The following is a 20928-nucleotide window of genomic DNA, read 5'->3' as shown; positions in this document are numbered from 1 at the left end:
GCAGCACTTATTCAGGTGTGAGGGTGATTTATTGATAATATCAAACACAAAGTGGAGATGGCAAACAGAACTAAGGACGAACTAAACTGGGATAAACTACACAGAGGAGTGGCAAACCTGAACATGAAGGGAGAACAGCAGGGAGAGCACGCAGAGGATTACACCAGGTATGAACACAGACGACGCGACGAGGAGCAGAGGAAAACACACACTATAAGTACACAGAGAGACACTGGGAAATCACACACAGGTGGGAGACACAGCTGGACCTGGTTAACCTGACGAGACAGGGGAACACTGACACCAGGGACCAATAGAGGGAGCACAAACCCAAAACCCAGTATCTAAAATCCCAAAACACAAACCATCCCAAAACAGCCATGAATAATAATGAAAGTAATAACAATAAAGAACACAAACACAAAGTCAGCGAGTCATGGTCGCAGGACCATGACACAAATAAAGAACCTTGAACCTTGGGACATCTGATTTTAGGACAATCACTTGCTTTTCCAAAGGACACTGACAACCAGACATTAGATGCCACAGCCCTGGCCCACGGTATCCCCCTCCCCCTCCCCCCCATGCATGCGGTGGGCCTTCTGTAGAAAGACGAGCAGCTTAATGAAGGTGACAAGGTGAAAATAGGATGATTGATGTGCCGGTGTTGTGAGGGCATGTATAACACCACATACCAAAGTGTTGAATATAAGGAGGCTTTGAAGAATCTACAATAATTGTGTGTTGTTTGTACATGAATCACAATGTGTTACTTCAGAGGTGTGATGTTTTCAGGGTTTTTTTTTCTGCGCTGCAATAATGAGTCATCAGCTATTTCACTACAAAGATGATGTGATTAATGTGTTTGATGTGGAGCCTCTTATGTAATGATTACATTTTTAAGATGTAATTTTCAAGTGAAAAACATAATATTTATCTGTTGCATAGTTTACAGTGCGGTGTTTTATGCACTGAGTTATCATGTAGAGTTCTGTTTGTCATCTAGCACCATAATCAGGTTTTGTTTTTATTGCATCTTAGATTTTCCAGCTGCTGTGCCTGAGCAGCCACCCAGAGACCCTTTGCTGCAGTTAGTCTCCCTGCAGGAGGCGTCTGGCTGCTGGCTGCTTGATCCAGCTCTGGCTGCTGCACTGGGACAGACCAACGAGGAGGTGGAAAAGTCAAAGCCTGAAAAGGTGCACTGCTGTCAATTTAAATATTAACACAAAATGATGATGTGAGATAAAACAGATTTGATTCTATAATTTGAACAAAAACACATGATATAATTAAAAACACACCATAAAACAAATAAAATGAAGTCAAACTAAACGTAGGCCTGCCTCACAGCCTGAGAATAAACATCTGCATATCAGAAGCTAAAACACTGGTGGTAATCACACTCCTAACCTCCCACTGAGCTGCACCAGCGTCTGATATTATCCAGAAACCACACGGCAGCAGAAATTATTTTCCTCATCAGTTGTTGTAAAAACATGTCAGCACATTATTTTAGAGCATTTATGACATCACAGTTTGGGATTTCATCAGGAAGAGCATCCAGTGTAATAATCTGCCAAATCAAATATGCAGAGCTGCCCACCTTGGTGACCCCGTGTGACAAAGAAGTACACAAACATATGTAATATTACTGGTTGTAGAAAGTAAAATGTGTGTTCTGTCTGGTTTATTTGATTGATTTTGATTTGGGGAATTAGGCCAGCAGTGAAGTGTGGGCCACCATTCTGGCTCTGATCTGGCTTCATGGTTTCAAGATGGATGCAAAGGACGAGTGGGAGCTTCTGGCTATGAAGGCTGCCTCGTGGCTCTGTGCTCACAATGGTACTAGCAATGATTGTAACAGATAAAATAACAGCTTTAAAAAAACTGTTTCATTCTACAGCTTTCCTCCCACAATCATTATTTTAATATCTGTGTTGTGTTTTTAGCACCGTGTGTGTCAGAGTGTGTGGATGCTGGAAATGTCCTGCTGGGCTGCAGCGTGAAGAAAGAAGCTCTGGGACTCTGAGAGTTTTCTTAAAGTAGCTTCATCTTCAGAGTGAACAGAAGCAGGTCTGCTTACTCCACACTGCCTTTGATACAGAGCTGTTTTATATCATTGTTGTGTTTTCTACGGCACAAAAGTTAGGCGCACACAAATTTTATAATAATTTATATAATATAATGTGTTTTTCTGGATACACTGTGCTTTTTCAGCATTCAAAGATTGATGACACCGTGTCAGAGCACTGGCTATGAATTTCAGAAGGATCAGGCCTTAACTTAACAGAAAAGTTATCAATAGTTATTTTCTTATTACAGCTACATCCACTTCTGTCGTGCCTAGGCTGCTCACTAGGGCTGGGTATCATCACTGATTTCTATAATCCCTTCGATTCCAGTTCTCAAAGTCCCGATTCGATTCAACTTAGCCTCAGACAGTCAGAAATATTATAATTCTGATCATTTATCAGTACTGACTTCATCAGAATTGTGAACATCACAGCAGATGCCTTTGTGTGAAAGTAACTGAGAATAAAACACAGAAAAACATGAAGGAGATTTTCCTGGTCTGGCTTTTTATAGCAGATAACCTTAAAAATATTCTACAATGTTCTGCATATAAAGTTTAAATTTCTTCAGTATTGAACAACAGAAAAAATAGGCTTTCTTGTCCGAGGTCATTTAAGTGAAAAAAAAGAAAAAGATAGCAGCCGACAGCGCTGTAAAAAACGGTAGACTGGTGGGTAATAAGCGAATGAATAATACAGAAAACAGAGATTGGAGACGGGAAACTGTTCTTGAAGTACAGAGAGAGATAGAGAGAGAGCTAGCTGTGCATGGAGTGTGATTTTAATAGTCGTGGAAGCAAAACAGCAAAATTCATGACGACATTGATCAAATGTGAAGCGCAGTTTGCTGCTTCTTTTGCTGCTGGCTCGGTGAATTTTGGTTGAAAGAGACAAAACCTGCAGCTCAGAATCAGCGCAAGAAGACGTAATCACAGACCGGACGCATCAGAATCGCTGAGCTCCGACAGCGTGTCCGTCTAAGGCCGTCGGGTGAGAAAGCCGAGAAAGACAAAGCTGATTCTGATGCGTCGGGTCCGCTCTATGTTTACGTCTTTGTGGGGAATCCGTGTACCTGCTCTCATTTGCTGTTTGGTTGTTGTTGAAATGGTTTTGTGAGCTTTAATCTGAGAATCTGGCGTTTCTGGCAAAACACAGTTATATTTAAAAGTCATTCAGGATTTAATGAATTGATATCGCTTTATTCAAGCTACTCACCTCCCACTTCCACCTGCACTTTCATCTGGACCACGGCGAATCAGAGAGGTCCCGCCCCTTACTATCTGTGATTGGTTTAGTCCACGATAGGGGCAAAATGTGTGTCTGTTGTTGATGTCACCTGTTCGTTTTTGAGGAGAGAGACAAACGACTGCAGAGTCTCATTCAGGTGCGTCAAAACAGGATTTTGTTAGAAAACATGGGGGGGAGTCGAGCACGATCACCCAAACAGCATCGAACTTCCTTACAACAGTTAAGATGGATCATTTTATACATATGATGACCAACAATATACGTCACCCCAGATAAAAACAACATCGGCCATATTCTAAAACAGAACAGTTCCTCTCTCAGTTCCTCCAGATACATCTATTTATTCTACTTGTTAGACTTAAACAACACTTGCAAACAGTTTACCCAGACAGGCTATGTCTGTGTGTTAATTTAAGTGCATGACCTCCCTCTACCTCATTCAAGCTACTCACCTCCCACTTCCACCTGCACCTTCATCTGGACCACGGCGAATCAGAGAGGTCCCGCCCCTTACTATCTCTGATTGGTTTAGTCCACGATAGGGGCAAAATTTGTGTCTGTTGTTGACCACAGGGAAGGTTGCAGATTCTTTTTTTTTTTTTGCTACCTGAACAGTTGGTCGCACAGGTGCAACCAAATATTTCTTTTTAGTCGCACCACTGAAAAATTTGGTCGTATTTGCGACCAAATTGGTCGCACTCTAGAGCCCTGCTTGAACGTCTTAAGACAGCACATAGTCTTCATTCATGTTTGCTTATTCATGACTGTAGTTAGAGTTACATCTGAATTTTCAAAAACTGCCTGTTTTGTAGTGATTGAAATAATAATTAGCATAAAAAGTTATGAAATCTATGTTTGGTTTTTTATTTCTTTGTTGTAACAATTTTGGAAATAAATTGTATATTGGCGTAAAAGTATCAATATATTTGAGGTTTGAGCAGCAAAGTTGAGTACCAGGGTTATGCTCCTGAATAACTTCCCAAGTCTTCTCTGCCAATGCCAAATAGCTTTCTGGGTGCTGCGCTGCACTGTCAGAGCACACCTCCTTATCTAAGGTTTTATGTGTTTCTTGTTCTCTTTAAAAGTACTGCTGAGGGCCTCCTATACTCGAAGTCTAAGAGCCAGCTCTGTTCTTTGGCTCGACTTTCTTCCATAATCTTTTCATTTTTGTGAGAAATAAAACACAATTTAAGAACAGATTGTCATAAAAAGAAATGACATCAATAACTACACCAAGGACATTCAAAACTAATTTTAAACTTGGCTTAAAGACCATAAGTCTGATCTGAAAATGTCGACCAACTTCAACATTTAGATTGTGACACTAACTTGTCTCTCTTCCACAGTGTGTTTCTTTTGTCCTGCTCCCCTCTCCCTTAACCAGTTGTGGCAAATGGCTGCCCCTTCCTGAGCCTTGATCTCCCAGAGGTTTCTTCCTGTTAAAATGGAGTTTTTATTTCCCACTGTTGCCAGGTACTTGCTCAAAGAGGATCATTTGATTGTTGGGTTTTTTTTCTGTATTACTTAGTGTATTTACCTTACAATATAAAGCACCTTGAGGTGACTGTTGTGTTGATTTGGCGCTATATAATTAAAACTGAATTACATCTCTGAAGAAATGTTACATGCATGTTTTGTTGCCTTTTTAAAGTGATGGGGGAATAATTGTAATGGGCTAATAAAAGGGACAGACGTGCTCTGTGTAAAGATCAACCCTTTGACCATCATTCACTGCATCATTAATTGCTTTAACTTATAGTCCATAATGCTGTAAAAACAAAAAAAGAAAAAGCTGAGTCATTTTCACATTTTTATTGAGGTTTGAATTCAGAAAGTCTGTTGCTGATCTCAGTAAATGTAACAGGATGTCTCCGAAAATTTACAGTTGTGGATAAAACAGGGTGATGTGTTATTGTCAGGTTTGCGTGAATAACAGGACCCAAATGCAGGACTTCCTGAGAAGCCACAGGCAGTTTATTTACTTCACTTACTATTTATATCAGTTTGGCCAGCAGTCACGTATAGGTTCAAACAAAATGGCACGAGGCTGCAAAAATATTTATCATCTAGTAATCTTTATTAATGAAAGCATGAGTGTACCCACCAAAACACACCAAAGAACCCAACCCCTGTAACAGCAACTGGCTTCTTTTTATTCTCTATCAGTCAGGTGAGCATCTGGAATAGCCCAAGTCTGGGGGAAGCAAACCAAATGAGAAACAAAACATCCACATATGCAAACATCAAACCACAATATAACACATGGAAGACATTTATATTTTGTACAAAGTCCTATGAATAATACAATATGTATATGCTTCAGTCAATTGCATATAAATTAGAAACACCAAGAGTGAAACTTCCCCAACCTGGCACTTAGGCCCTCTTCATAATATACATCCTCCCTCTTGGTACCGTTTTCCAGAATTTGATCTTCAAATTTCACTGTTTTGCTGATGACACTCAGTTATATCTCTCCTGCAGGCCTGACTCCTCCCTCCCACCTTCTCTCTTACAGAAAGCTTATCCTAATTGAAATCCTGGTTCAGCTCTAATTTTCTTAAGCTCAATGAGGATGAAACTGAAATCCTTCTTATCGGCAGTAAATCCAACCTGCTGAAGGCAAATCATTTCACTCTCACTATTGAAAACTCCAATTTTTCCTTCACCTCAGGTTAAGACCCTTAGTAACCTGTTTAGGGTGACACCATCCTATAAATCTCACATCAGTGATCTCACGCCCTCTGTTTATTTCCATCTACACAACATTAACCAATTACGTCCTTCACTTTCCACCCAGTGTGCATCCATTCTTGTTCAGTCTTGTTACTTCTCGCATTGACTATTGTAATTGTCTCTTGCATGGTCTCCCCCAGAAATCCCTCCACAAGCTTCAACTGGTTCAAAACTTCGCTGCCCGCGTTATTACCAGAAGCCCCTCCTACCAGCGCATCATCCCTATCCTTCAGGAACTTCACTGGCTCTCCGTGAAATAGTATACAAGCTTCTTCTGCTCACCTTCAAGGCCCTTCATAACCTTGCTCCTCCTTACTTTTCTAACCTATTAACCACTAGCTCAACTGCTCACTCACTTCGATCTTCTTCTTCTATCCAACTTGCTGTGCTTTCTTTGCGCCACAGCACCATGGGAAGCAGAGCTTTCAGTTGAACTCTATTTCCTCAGATATAAGACACATTGGTTCTCTCCTCCAGTTTAAATCTCAACTTAAAACCTGTAAAGAAAAGAAAGAAATAATAAAGAGCTAATACACTTTGACAATCAAGTGGACCAGTGTGGCAAAAGCTGTAATGATCCATTTGGGAACATAAATCTGTTGGACTGGTAAACGAATATACTATAATAATACGGTATGAAAAATGACAAACATGAGAATTCTGTGTGTTTTCCTTCTTATCTGCAGACTAACAGTCCACAGGTTTGGTGCTCAGACTGATTTGTTTTCTGGAGATGGAGGAGAGAGAGCACAGAGGACAGCAAGGTGGAGGAGTGAAGGAGAAGGTGGTGCAGCTCAGTGTCCAATCAGGAGTGAGCAGTTCTTTCACTGCCTTCATTGCGTTCAACAAAGACAACGGAGAGGCGATCCAAGGACCTCTTGTCCAGAGAAATATTCCATCAAGTTTTTGTTTTGAGTTTTTGTTGTTTTTTGTTTTTTAAAGCAAACACTAAAACTGTCACCCACACCTCTGAAGATAAAGATTACTAATCATAAATAAAGGAAATATTATCACGATGAGGACACTATCAGAGGTAGTTCAGGGAACTGTTATACTTCATACCAGAAAAATCGTTTTTCTTTTCTTGTTTTTTTGGCTTGACTTCATGGTAGGCAAAATGAAGAAGAGTGCTTGATTGCGCCTAAGTAAGTAAAAGCTGCATGGCAAAACAACACACACCTTCACTGCAGATGCATGCACAGAAACCAGTATTTTTTGTATCTTAAATATTAAGTAGTGTGTGTACAGTAGTCAATATAATGGGATGTGTCCTAAAGCAGTGAAAGAAGAACTGAGTTCTTGCAGCATTTTGCAATATTTAGGATTTTATTGAACACTTTCACCTTTCAACATTTGTAACATTAATGAGTAATGAAGCATTGCAGAATAATCCTGTGTTTTTGATTATTTATTGTACACTACAAGTAAACAACAATAAGTTAAACATCTGTCACATCTGTCAGAAGCTTGGATACATTTACTCCTACAAGGATTTTACTCTTATGAAATGTAAAAAGAACACTGAAATTATATTTTACAGAACACTGGAATTATATTTTACAGTTTTTCACATAAACAGTTTTGCTTTGCTTACAGAAACTATAACTTTAATCTCAGCCAAATTGATTTACTCAGGAACAAATAATATACTAAAAAAAAGCCAAACGATAACATTTTTAAGTTATCTAAGTGACCTATATATGTTTAAGCTGAGTAACGAAAGACAGCGGTGGGTTTGAAAACGATTTGCGGGAGTCCGGTATTCTCACGGGCTCTAGTGAGCCTTGCCCCCCAGCTAGCTATCGAGCTAGTGGGTAACAGACGTCTCCGACAACGTCGGAGCGCTTTTGAAAATATGTGGTGTCTTGATAAACCGAGCAGATATTTGAGGTTTACACAGTTACAGCCTCACCTGAAAATATGTTAAACGTTTATTTTGTGACCCATAAAGAATAATAAGACTAACTAGCTGCCGCCATTGTTGGAAACTGAGCTGGGCTGTGCTATGAATTCTGGGACACAGCTTCTTCTTCTTCGGGGTTTAACGGCAGCTGGCATCCTTGTATATGCAGTGCTGCCATCTTCTGTTTCAGTCCGTTATTATACTCTTAAATCCTACTACTTATTCCTGCATCTGTTACGGTTCTGGGTCAGTTTCGAACCAGTATTTTGAGTTTTGATTGTTAGTTTATTTTTTGAATGATTGTTGTGGTTTTGGGTGCGATGATGATTATTATTATTGTTAGAGTTCTATGTTTCTGTTTATTCATGTTTAAGGATTTGTTCTCGGTTGTATCTCACGTTTAGTTTTGTTCAGGTTCCATGTGTCATTCTGTCTGTCTCTCAGTGTCAGGTCTGCGTCTTGGTGTAGTGTTCTCATTTCCTGTTTTATTGTGAAGGTCTGGGTCTCATGTGAGTGTGTGCAGTTTTACCTCTTTTGACAAATTCCTGTTAAATGTATTGGACCCTCTGTTTTTAGGTTTTATTTTTTTCATCTTGACTTCCTTGGAAATGCTAGCAAGAAGTCAGTTCAACAGATGTAACTTATAGTGAGATTCGAGGCGGTGCAGTATTAATATCAGAATCCCTTAGTTTTGATTATTAATCCTCTGGTTGACCCCATATTGCATTTCTTCATCTTAAAATGATGCACAGTCTTTATGTGAAATGTACTGTCTTCTTGATATTTATCAACCCATCAGTTTGTATTTCTGGGTGTTAATAAAGTTCCAACTTTTGTATTGTAACATTTTTGTGTTTTTTTTCTTTAGTTTTTCAGACAACTCAAACTTTTAAACACTTGTAATGAGTTGTGTGTGTGTCTGTGTGTGTGTGTGTGTTTGTAAGAAGTACCACTTTTAACAACTTCATTAATATTGTTTTGTATCATAGTAATAAAGGTTAGTTTTAATGTCTGTATCTCCTCCTTATTTAATCTGGGATGTTCTTTTCTAAAAACCTCAGGATTGTGCAAGTACTTGGTGAGTTTAGAAGGTAAGTGAAACACTAAACAGAAAAGAAAAGAGACAGATGTGTGTTTTCTGTTAATACCATAATTGCAGTCATCTTAAACAAACACATGACATTTCTTTGGCACGATTGCTTTTTCACTGATTTGAAACTTTAATGTGTGGTACAACAATTCTTCTAGTTAAATAGAGCATAGAAAAAAAATACATTGTGTCAAGTTCCCTGGTTAATAAATGGGCTGTCTGTGTAAAAAGCATAAATGGCTGTTTGTCTTGGTGTATTGGTCTTGGTCTAGATCAATCTGCTGGGACATCTGATTTGAGGACAATCACTTGCTTTTCCAAAGGACACTGACAACCAGACATTAGATGCCACAGCCCTGGCCCACGGTATCCCTCCCCCCATGCATGCGGTGGGCCTTCTGTAGAAAGAGAGCAGCTTAATGAAGGTGACAAGGTGAAAATAGGGTGATTGATGTGCTGGTGCTGTGAGGGCATGTATAACACCACATACCCAAGTGTTGAATATAAGGAGGCTTTGAAGAATCTACAATAATTGTGTGTTGTTTGTACATGAATCACAATGTGTTACTTCAGAGGTGTGATGTTTTCAGGTTTTTTTTTTTCTGCGCTGCAGAAAATTGTAAAACTACTGTGAACTTGGTGGATCTGTCCAGATCTTTGACTGGAAACTATTTCTATGAATGAGTGGTTCAAAAATGTGTAAGTGAAAAGCTGCCATATTTCAGGTCCCAAAGTCAAACGAACACTGAGGGATCACTGAGAGCTAAAAATGGTCTAACTTCTTTCATCTTTAATAAAATGATCAGCGTTGCTGCTTTACCGGGTTTAACAATTAAGTTTAACATCCAGGCATCCATGAAAACAGAGTTTATTCAATTTAACTGAGTTAGAGGTTAGCAGGAAGTTAGCTCGCTAGTTTCCACCTAAACATGATCATCATAAGCAGTGTTACCAATTCATACACTGGTTTATCATCTAGACTTTTTGTCTCATGCAGCACCATGATCAGGTCCAGTTTTTATTTCATCTTTGATTTTTCAGCTGCTGTGCCTGAGCAGCCTCCCAGAGACCCTTTGTTGCAGTTAGTCTTCCTCCAGAAGCCATCTGGCTGCTTGATCCAGCTCTGGCTGCTGCACCGGGAAAGAGCAGTGAGGAGGTGGATTGATAAATGAAATTCATAACAAAAATTCATAATGGACTTTTTCCATTTAGGAATAATAAAAATCAGCTTTCTTTTTAATTGCTATTAACTGACAGTCAGATAACCAGCTTTTAAAAACATATTCATAAACACTTTGCAGTCAACAAAATTTGCACAGAGGTTATAGACGAAATAAAAAGTATCACGTGTTTTCTAGGTGTGTTTATAACTCTGTTATTGTACATATTCTGTGTTATACATCATAATCATTCCAGTCTCTCTCTCTCTCTTTTTTTTTTTTTACTGTTTTAATCTTTATAAAACTCTTATTTATTTATTTATTTATTTTTGTGATTTCTGCTGCCCTATTGGTCTGGTCTCTCTTGAAAATCTGAGAATGTGATATTCATAATAAAAGGATTTAAAAGTTTACTGCCAAAAAATTATTAAACTTCATAACAGAAATGTGCTAACTGGCTTGAAATAGATTGAAACTGTTATGAGATTGCTTCAGGGAGCAGACATGACACCGTCTTTTAGGTTTCGCCATCACTTTGTATTATGCGCACAACACCACCCTCCTCTGGCTTCCACGTGAACTGCACCTTAAACATCAACTGTTTACAAATGTCATGACACAAACAAACGTTTCAATACCGTAAATCACTTTTTGGACTGCGATCACTTTTTGGCACAACATCGGCTCTGATAACATTTAAAGCGCATTGAAAAACTATTATTTAATGCTAAAAATCCATTATCAATTGTAATTATTTATTTATTAATTTAAATTTCAGATATCGATCTTCATTTTTGTTAACTGGTGAATTAATGATTTTTTTAAAGAATTAAAACAACAAAGTTTGGCAACATATTTTTATAAAGGATGAATAAAACAGTAAAATAAAGTGAGAAACATATATAATTTTTAAAAAGCTATGATAATTAGACGAACTTTATTTTAAATAAATAAAATTGATTTTCGGTGGCACTGGGAGTCATGGTGATGATGACGTGTTTGAGTGCAGGTATAAAAGCAGGAGGCAAACTTGGAATTCGGGTTTCACGTTTGAGCGCAAACAGGAGCTTTTTCCCACTAGTGCTGTGAAAACTCGGATTTTTCAAACTACAGCCAACGTTTGAAAATCTTCAAGAAGGATTTGCAAAATGACTTCTACAAACTTCAGTCGCGAGATGCACCTGCTCTCCCTTTTCATTGAGGAGGTGATAGATCAACGCTATGGTGAGTACAGCAGGCTAATATGTCAGAGTGCTAGCAAACAAATACAACTTAGATTTTTGTCTTTTATTGTTTGGAAGTAGGACTTCATGAGTGTTAACATTTAGGATGAGATGTTTCATACTTGAGTAACATCAATTTTAACATGTGCCAGTACACTATAAAGATGGCGCCATGTTTTTTTTTAAATCGCTGGAAAAAAAAACAATTGAATGCACGCGCCCTGGAAACGACGTAAGGCATTGGAGGACGCTGACGTCAGCGCGCGGCCGTTTTTGCATGTAGAGGGTTTGAGTTGATATGTTTGGGCTGCTGGCGCTGAGTTATACGTGAAAGTTTCATAGATTGTGAATTTTATAAAGCTGGAGAATGGAGTTTTAAAAGTTCACAGAGTCGCTGGATGAGTTTGAGATTGAAACAGTGTGTGCCTGCAATAAGGAGGTGGGAGGTTTCTCACCTAAATGTAGCTGCTTTATTCTCAAAATATCGATGCTCAACTAATATGAAGATATTACTCCTTAATGTGAATGCGTATTAAAACCTCAGTGAAAGTCCATGCAGCCTTACACCGCATGAAAACTTTTACCAAAAAAGGTGAAGGCTTTCATAAACAATGAGTTCTGCTGGGAGCTTCTTACTGTTTGTGTGTGGAAGAGCTTATGATGATGTAAAGCCATGTCTGGACAATTTAAATTCAGGCTTTAGTTTGTGTGATCACATGATTAACGTACACGCATGCTTTGCTTTCTCGTAGCTGAGCTGGTGAGTCCAATCACTGCTCCTCAGATGGTCGTCATTAACTTGAGGAACCGTGAACTGAGCAGCAGCCAACTGGACTCCATGTCCCACCTGGTCCTCACTCTTTACCATAACCTGGTGACGGGGTCCAAGGACTTTCCTTACATACCTTTTAAAGGATTGTTCCACCGGGACCAGGTGACGACACCATTTGTCCATGTGAGGCAGAGCCAGAGAGAGAACACCACTCCTTCTCCTCCTACGGACTCACCAGCTGGCATGATGCTGCCGCCTGCGGGCTCCAGCTCTCATCCACGCTTCCTGACTCCAGTTCTTCCAGAGAAAGCGGATCTTGCTGTGCTGAAGGCAGATCGGAGGAACTGTGTCGGCACCTTGACTGTCGACGGCCTCCTCGTCACCAGAGTCATCTCCACTGTTTACCGAACAGAGGACACTGAGATGACGAACCGCTGGAGAATAACAGACTACAGCGCGGACGGCAGAGTTCTCACTTCGGTGCTCTGCCGTTTTCTAAATATGTCGGCAAAGCGTGCTAAGAGGAAGGCTCCGGAGGAAGAGAGCAGCATCCGGAGCCCGACTCCAGCAAGGAAGCGCTTGAGATTATAATATACAGTGAAGCATGTCGAACGTCAGCAAGCCTGAACAAAGTGGTAAGTAGTAAATAGTGCTTAAGGTTGTTTCTAAAATAATGTCCTAAAATATTTGAAAATCGTCGAGGTTTTAACTTTTATTCTTTCTTTTCTGCCTCTTGTTTCTAAAAGTCAGGAAAAAGAGTCACGCTGCGAAGAAACACCACACAGAAGATTTTCCCTCAGTAAAATGGTAAATATATTCATCTTGTTATGACGTTTGCTCACAATAACCAGGAGTGTTCCTGTGTTTCTGAAGTGATTCACTCTCATTTGGTGTTATTTGATCCAAAGACAACTGAGGGTCTTCAGAGCAGCGTGAACGGCCGTCACCTGAGAGCAAGACAGTCCTGGCGCCTTTGTGGTTCCCTCCAGGTACTCCAGCTTCATCCCACAGTCCAGAGAGATGCAGTTAGGTTGAATGTGAGTGTGAATAGTTGTCTGTTTCTCTGTGTTAGACTGACCTGTCCAGGTTGTACTCCTGCCTCTGGCCCCATAACAGCTGGGATGGCTCCAATCTTGAATTGGATAAGCTGAAGAAATGGATGGAAGGATGATCCAAAGAGAAACATCAAAGGCCCTCTCACAAAAAAAGATAAGAACTCATTTTACACATTGTTGAAACATCCTGAAAGTTATTTGTTCTGTTTAGAAACTTGTTGAACTGTCATTAGAGTTTGTTTCGACTTGTTGTTCATTTCTTATTCGGTTCAGCTGTGTTTCTATGTGTCCTTAGTTCCCATAATCAGCCTCCTGTGTGTAAATATTGTGTCAGTCTCCCTTTGTCCCTTGTCAGAGTGTTAATCTCCGTCCCCTCGTGTTTCCTTGCCTCAGTAGTTCTGTTTCCTACAGTTTTCCCCCAGTATAGGTTTTGGTTTGACTTTTTCAGTTCCCTTTGTCAGTCTTTGTATTTAGTATTTCCTCATCAGTCTCATCACTTTCCTCTGCAGAGAGAAAACAATAAAAAGACCTGAAGAGGTCTTTTTATTGTTTTCACCAAATAACACCAAATGAGAGTGAATCACTTCAGAACAACGGGAACACTCCTGGTTATTGTGAGCAAACGTCATAACAAGATGAATATATTTACCATTTTACTGAGGGAACATCTTCTGTGTGGAGTTTCTTCTCATCTTGGCTCTTTTTCCTGACATTTAGAAACAAGAGGCAGAAAAGAAAGAATAAAAGTTAAAACCTCAACGATTTTTTAATGTTTGGGATATTTTAGAAACAACCGTAAACACTATTTACTACTTACCACTTTGTTCATTCTTGCTGACGTTCACTCTCCTCATCTTCTCTCTAAAGGAAGATGCAAACGCTCTCATTGTGAAAGATAAGTATACATCCATCTAACCTGCGACTCTGTCACAACTCTGATCAGCAATTCTTTCAGGTTTGTCTGTTTTGATGATGTTATTAATTGTTATTATCCTTTATCCAGGTAACTTTCAGAGAGGAGCGGAGGGAGGAGCGAAGCCAGCGTGCTCTGTAAACTCTCATTAAAAAAAAGATAAGTAGATATTGATTTTATATTATTATGACAGCTCCTCCTCAGTGAACACTTCCTCTAGTTGCTGAAATCATTTACTAATTTTTTTCTTCCCATTTGTCTTTTGTTTTTCAGAGAAAACAGAGAGGAGACAAGGTGACATTAAGACCTAAGACAGGACGGATTGAACCCTTTCTCGTAAAAAGATAAGTATTCACTCTGCTTTTAATCAGAATATTGATAAATATCTAAAATTCTGCTCACCTGGTTGATAAAGTTACTAAAACGATTCCCTCTTTACTGTCATTTGTCCTTTAGAGAGAAGATGAGGAGAGTGAACGTCAGCAAGAATGAACAAAGTGGTAAGTAGTAAATAGTGTTTACGGTTGTTTCTAAAATATCCCAAACATTAAAAAATCGTTGAGGTTTTAACTTTTATTCTTTCTTTTCTGCCTCTTGTTTCTAAATGTCAGGAAAAAGAGCCAAGATGAGAAGAAACTCCACACAGAAGATTTTCCCTCAGTAAAATGGTAAATATATTCATCTTGTTATGACGTTTGCTCACAATAACCAGGAGTGTTCCTGTTGTTCTGAAGTGATTCACTCTCATTTGGTGTTATTTGGTGTTTGTCTTTGAAAGGAGAGGAGCAGCAACGACACTGGGAGACAAACAACAGGATGATCCAAAGACAACTGAGGGTCTTCAGAGCAGCGTGAACGGCCGTCACCTGAGAGCAAGACAGTCCTGGCGCCTTTGTGGTTCCCTCCAGGTACTCCAGCTTCATCCCACAGTCCAGAGAGATGCAGTTAGGTTGAATGTGAGTGTGAATAGTTGTCTGTTTCTCTGTGTTAGACTGACCTGTCCAGGTTGTACTCCTGCCTCTGGCCCCATAACAGCTGGGATGGCTCCAATCTTGAATTGGATAAGCTGAAGAAATGGATGGAAGGATGATCCAAAGAGAAACATCAAAGGCCCTCTCACCAGCTTTCATTTATTAAATTTGTCTTTACTGAACGATTTCTGGTGTGTACTTGCATTGATACTCAGACAACAGCTCCTCTTTCTGTTTGTGCTGGAAGATTCAGGCAAACACATATTACATATATAGATTGTTATGATATGACTCAGTTTCACATTTAGTGCTATATGAGAATGATAAGGTCCAGTTTAATAGTATTGCTAGTGTCTAATGAAATGAACACGTGATTTTCAGATCCAGCAAAGTGAATATTTTTCACTGTGGATAAATTACATGGAAACGTTTAATGAGTCATCAGCTATTTCACTACAAAGATGATGTGATTAAAGGTTCTCAACATGCAGGTCAGAAGTTTTGCTCCATCCTGGATGTTAAATGCTGATCAAGTGTTTACACATATCTGCACATTTCTAACAGCTCATTTCACAGGTCATCAGTCTCCTGACTGCATATGCAGAGTTTTATCATCACGTGTTCATGGCAGACAAACATAATTATGAATTCTTGTTTTAGTTCCATTCAGTCACTCAACATCAGGTGTCTGCTTGTCCTGAGCTGTGAGAACTACAGTGAGTTGCTTTCCTCTTTAGCTTAGTATTAATAAACCAGGTTGTAGGTGGGCACCTGCATCAAGGAGTCAAGAAGCATATTTTACTGTTTAATGGTGAAAATAATGGATTGTTGTTCATTTGTTTAATGGAAAGACTGAAAGTGTGGCCTGGTGTTGACTTACACTTATTCAAAGTGATGAAGTACCAACAGATACTAAAAGTCACAGCCTGAAACACGTCAACTGCTTTATTATTTCTGGTTTTAAATAAACTGTAAGAGCAATGTGCAACAACAAAGAAAAAATCCCTTAAATAAAACAGTACCTAGTTCATATGTTTTAAGTTCTAACTACTAAATAAAACACAAAAAAATATCAGAGAAATGCTTCAGTACTGTAAATTCATAGAGGTAGGTGCAATAAGGGAACATGATTTGTAAATCAGTCGAATAATTAAGTAGAATAATTTGTTCTGAAAACTGTAAAACTGTGTAAACTCTTTGGTAAAAACAGGAAGAACTACATTTGAAAATGAATGATTGGAATCCAAACATTTGACTTTTGTTTTTCCTCAATACTCCATCCTCCTCTTAACATTTTTGTTTTCCAGCTTTTTTAGAGGGAAAATCATTTATTACATCACTGCAAGAAATCTGATGGCCAACTTTGTTATTAATACTTGTTACTGTCGGTCCACTCAGTCTTTCTTGTGCCGTGGAAGGTCTGTGGTAGTTGTTTAAGTACACAGTGAAGGGCAGATGATGCTGCCGTCTCCCTGTCTGCTGTGTCCTCTCATCTACAGAAGTCTGGACTCGTGAGCGAACGTGCCAAATAAGAACTAGCAAGTATGCATGTACGATCTCTTTACTTGGTACTGAGAGATGCCATCTAAAGGAATCGACTCTGGACTAAAGCAGCGGTTTAACCGTTTCATTGTTAGCCCCGCCCCCTAACTCTGATGGGTGAGGTTGACGGATGAAATAAATTCATCATCATCATCACAGTAAACATGGAAAAAAATAATAATAATTTTTCCTAAAAATGAATGAGTTGGTTTTAAATGAATTAACATTTTAATTATATATAATATAATAACTCAACATTTTTCTGGTTAGGTTCTGTGGCGGAGGTGTGGTCCCGGGCGCGGCTGCAGGGGAGGAGTGGTGCAGTGGGCTCAACGGGGCGGTGCTGGAGATGCCGGTGAGAACAGCTGATGGCGATTGGACTGATAATGGTTTCCTTCCCTTTTTTATAGTGAGACGGAGAGGAGCGGAGGGAGAGGGAAATCAGCTGGGACCAACAGCTGTCAGACTGTGTCATATCATAACCTGGGAAAACTATAAATGTGGAAGCTGATGATAAAGACCTGTGTGTGTGTGTACCTGTGTATAGTGCATTTCACAGGTTCATTTGGACATCGAGCAGTAATAGGCTTCTTCACCACATCTAAAGGAGAATCACACTTTTGGCATAGAGGGAACCTTAACAGGTCTCCTGGCACTGCCATTTCTTGCCATTAAGTAATCTTTGCCATCACTGTTATTTTCTTTAACATTTTTAGTTCTGAGCGAGCTCTCATAGCTTAGGCAACTCATTTTTCTTATTTTGAAGTTTAACATTTTCTTCTTGTCTCTGTTTTAACGCTGCACTAAGCTCACTGTCAGGAGGAGGATTCTTGGACCTTTGGCTCAGTTTCTACTTGCTTTGCAAGCTCATCCACTCTCCTTTCAAGCTTAGATGCCTCGCTCTGTTTTGTAGTCTGTATTGGAACAGGCTCATCATCATAGGAGGGTACATCAAAAATGGAGTGGGCATGTACAGCTGCTTTTGTAGAATGTTACGCAGAGAGGTGTCGTGAGGGAAACATCAGAACTGGTATGGCTGGAGGGCTAGGCACCAGCACAGTATGCTCGCATTTTGATGTTGCTTGGAGTGCATCCACACCAGGGGTCTGTGATCTGTCTGAAGAATAAATTCTCTTCCAAGGAAATAATATTTCAACGAATCAATTGCCCACTTGATTGCCAGTCCTTTTTCTACTGTTGAATATTTTGTCTCCCTGTCAAACAGCTTTTTACTTAAGAAAAGCTTCACCAGCTTCTCCCTGAGCCAGTACTGCTCCAAGTCCAACATTAGAGGCATCTACTTGTACAACAAATGGTTTGGAAAAATCAGGGCTTTGCAAAACAGGGGCTTCAGAAATCTGTCTTTTTAAAGATTGGAAGGCATGTTCACAGTCATCATTCCACATCACTTTAGAAGTGTTTTCTCGTGAGCTCTGTAAGAGGGGCTGCCAAGGTTGAGAAATGGGGAATAAACCTCCTGAATAAACCTCTGTGCTTTTGCAGCGTTTTTCTTTTTGCAGCGTTTTTCTTTTGCAAGTGTTTTCTGAAGTTGCAGTCCATTTGGCCTCTCAGGGCCACCGTAGAATACTCATAATACACAGTACAGATTGGACAGCTACTGTGTGTGTGTCTGTGTGCGTGCCCATTCTTTTTCTCTGCCACTAGATGGTGATGATGTTCATACTTTGTGACCTTTGACTTGTTTCACAAACCAAAGCCAATTTCAGGAGTCATTCCACTTTCTTCAGTTCAGGAGGCTCATGAGACAGTGAAAGGACCAAACACTTAACAAACATGAGTTATACAACATGACGAACAGATGAAGTATACAAAACAAAGAACATGACACACAAAGCCATGGTTAAAAGAAAAAGGTAACAATTATAGAATACACGCAAAATTCACATACATATATTGTTTTGAGAGCCTTTTGTTGGTGGAGTCCTGATATTGATTGTATGTACATTTCCACATACCTAAAATAATGACAGAATATGGTGTTTTGTTAGTAAACTTACATTTATGGGAAAAAAATTAGCTAAAGTATTAACAACATTTATCCAGAAAAAAACATTTTATCATACTTCTTGGGGAACTAAAGAACAGATAAAACATTTTCCCATCGTAAAGAAAACTCCCTTAAAAATATGGACATAACAAACCTGATAAATTCCTTCCAGAATCTCTGTGTAAAAGAACAGTACCAAAAAAGAGATGTGTCACAGTTTCTGGATGATCCCACACATAAAGTACAATTAGTATTTATGTCCCTTTTAAATTTTTACCATGTAGTGACTGGATGGATAACATTTATGTAGAATTTTAATGAGACTTCTTTCACCTTATTTACAATCAAATATTTATGGGGGACCATCCAGACTGTCTTCCACTTGATATCTGGAACAAATCGGTTCCAATAAGATATTATATATGGGAGAGAGACGATATCTTCTTGGAATAAACTACGTATTCTCTTATTGCTTACCAAGTTCCTGTGAAAAGCAGATTTTTCCTATTGGTGACTCAGCTGGATCAGGGAGAGTGACTGAGGTAGAGATCGAGCTGTCAGTGTTTTTATATAACATTAAAGTCCCTGAGGGTATGGCACCAAGCACCATTGAGAATTCCTGAACACTGATTGGAAAATTATATAGTGCAATAAAGTCGTCGTATACGTAGAAAATAAACTACTAAATCCTTTTTCCGCTACCGTCACACCTTCACGGCGGTATTTATGGAAGACGCAGCTGTTCGGTCCACCAGTAACCGGCGTTTCGAATCACCGAAACTGAGGATTTTTTTAAAACTCCAATTTTTGCGTTTACGTGTACGAGGAATACAGAGTTCATCGGAAACATCACAAAGGTATGTGGACTTTTTAAAGTCACGCTGTGCGTCCACGTTATCGGGTTTACATGAGATGAACCTGTCAGGAATAGCAGGTACGTAGACAAAATAATGTTAATCTTGGCCAATCTGAAAGGTTTACAAGACCAAAGATTACAAATGAAGATACGGTTCCTCTCATTTACAAAGCAATGGAGGCATAACGTGTTCTGTATTACTTTAATGTAGTGTCAAGGTGTAACTAACTTACTAACATTGCTTCCAATACATTTTCCATCCCTCTGCAAAATCGGCCTCACAAACCAATAAAACAAACTGTGGCTGCCGTTTGCTACGTCGGAACTGAAGAGCCAGCGCTGAGTCCAGACCGAAGGGAAAAAAACAATCTGCCAGGGGAGACCTACAATCGGCACACTTGTGCGGTGAAGACAAAGGGAAGATTGCTTAACCCATATATTTTTATAGTCTTGGACTAGATAGAATGAGTTGTTTTGGAAACATATTCAACAATGTCTTCATTGACTCTGATTTGGGCTTGTGGAGGCGCCCCAGCAGGTCCAAGCCACCTGTTTTTTGCTGTGGGTTTTCATGTTAATATGCAGCATCATGAAATGGACTTCGTGCCCCAGAGGGGGCGCGGACACAAGTTGGGAAGTCTGGTCTGTTAGAGTCATGGTGAGGAGGCTCTTGAAGAAAGTTGAGGAAAAGGAGTGTGATTGGAGGAACAAGAGCTCCTGGAGCCCCAGAAATATTACAGCCAACCCTGAAATTAGACACACACACAACACAACACACGCACAACACACACAACACACACACACTTAATGAGTCATTCTTTCAGTCCTCCTTTTCCTCAACTCCAACTTTAAGTTGACCATGAACCATCCCTGCTCGTTCTCCATCTGACTTTATAAATGAGTTGATTCGTTGTGGTCACGGTCCTCTCCACTTTGCTTTTTTAAATTGTAAAAACACTACGTATCCCGCATACACCATGCAACCGGTGTTGGTGTAAAACTTCCTTCCAGCTTTGTCCTACTGACGCAGATGTGGGGAACCACCAACGAATTGATCGATTGGTGAAAGAAGAACTCATGTCCTCTGTTACTCAGCACCAGCTTGCTTCATGGTTTCTCGTTGGATGTGGGCAACTGGGGAAGCTCGCTCTCATCTAATGGGAGGCCAGGAAGGAGGAGGTTCACGTCAGCTCATCCCGGGACGACAGGCTTGCAACCAACCTTAATAATTAAACACAAAAACAGGTCAAGTAAATCATACAGCAGAGCATAATATGAGATCCGACTGCCGGAGAGCAGTCTGTTTCAGCATTTTGGCTGGAAAGTTCATATTCAGTTGACTTGCATCGCGTCGACTGCTCTGCAGCCAGTGTGGGTCC

General features: G+C 39.7%; 1 protein-coding gene and 1 long non-coding RNA gene across 7 annotated transcripts; both read left to right on the top strand.

The window, feature by feature from the left end:
* The first annotated feature begins 901 nt into the window (after window positions 1-901).
* Window positions 902-4795, top strand: LOC120742640. Of its 2 annotated transcripts, XR_005697914.1 has the most exons (4): window positions 902-1196; window positions 1719-1842; window positions 1950-2073; window positions 4667-4795. It is a non-coding gene; the product is annotated as an uncharacterized LOC120742640 (long non-coding RNA). The 2 variants fall into 2 exon arrangements; XR_005697913.1 differs by lacking the exon at window positions 4667-4795 and having other exon boundaries at window positions 913-1196; window positions 1950-2150.
* A 6348-nt stretch (window positions 4796-11143) lies between these two features.
* Window positions 11144-17110, top strand: LOC120742641. Of its 5 annotated transcripts, none has more exons than XR_005697916.1 (5): window positions 11146-11433; window positions 12185-12839; window positions 12951-13011; window positions 14951-15080; window positions 15164-15292. XR_005697916.1 is itself a non-coding variant. In XM_040046068.1 (3 exons), exon 2 carries the CDS (start codon window positions 12217-12219, stop codon window positions 12793-12795), a length of 579 nt encoding a protein of 192 aa, XP_039902002.1. In that variant the 5' UTR covers window positions 11734-11871; window positions 12185-12216; the 3' UTR covers window positions 12796-12839; window positions 12951-12975. The 5 variants fall into 5 exon arrangements, 2 of the variants coding, with proteins under 2 accessions (XP_039902001.1, XP_039902002.1); XR_005697915.1 differs by lacking the exons at window positions 14951-15080; window positions 15164-15292 and adding exons at window positions 13113-13193; window positions 13277-13388; XR_005697917.1 differs by lacking the exons at window positions 11146-11433; window positions 12185-12839; window positions 12951-13011 and adding exons at window positions 13403-14672; window positions 14784-14840; window positions 17096-17110 and having other exon boundaries at window positions 15000-15080; window positions 15164-15334.
* The last annotated feature ends 3818 nt before the right edge of the window (window positions 17111-20928 follow it).

The sequence above is a fragment of the Simochromis diagramma genome, unplaced genomic scaffold (assembly GCF_900408965.1).
Source record: "Simochromis diagramma unplaced genomic scaffold, fSimDia1.1 OVJJ01000179.1, whole genome shotgun sequence".
Lineage (NCBI taxonomy): Eukaryota > Metazoa > Chordata > Actinopteri > Cichliformes > Cichlidae > Simochromis > Simochromis diagramma.
Note: the sequence above shows the minus strand (reverse complement) of the source record. Positions and strands in the feature narration are given on the sequence as shown.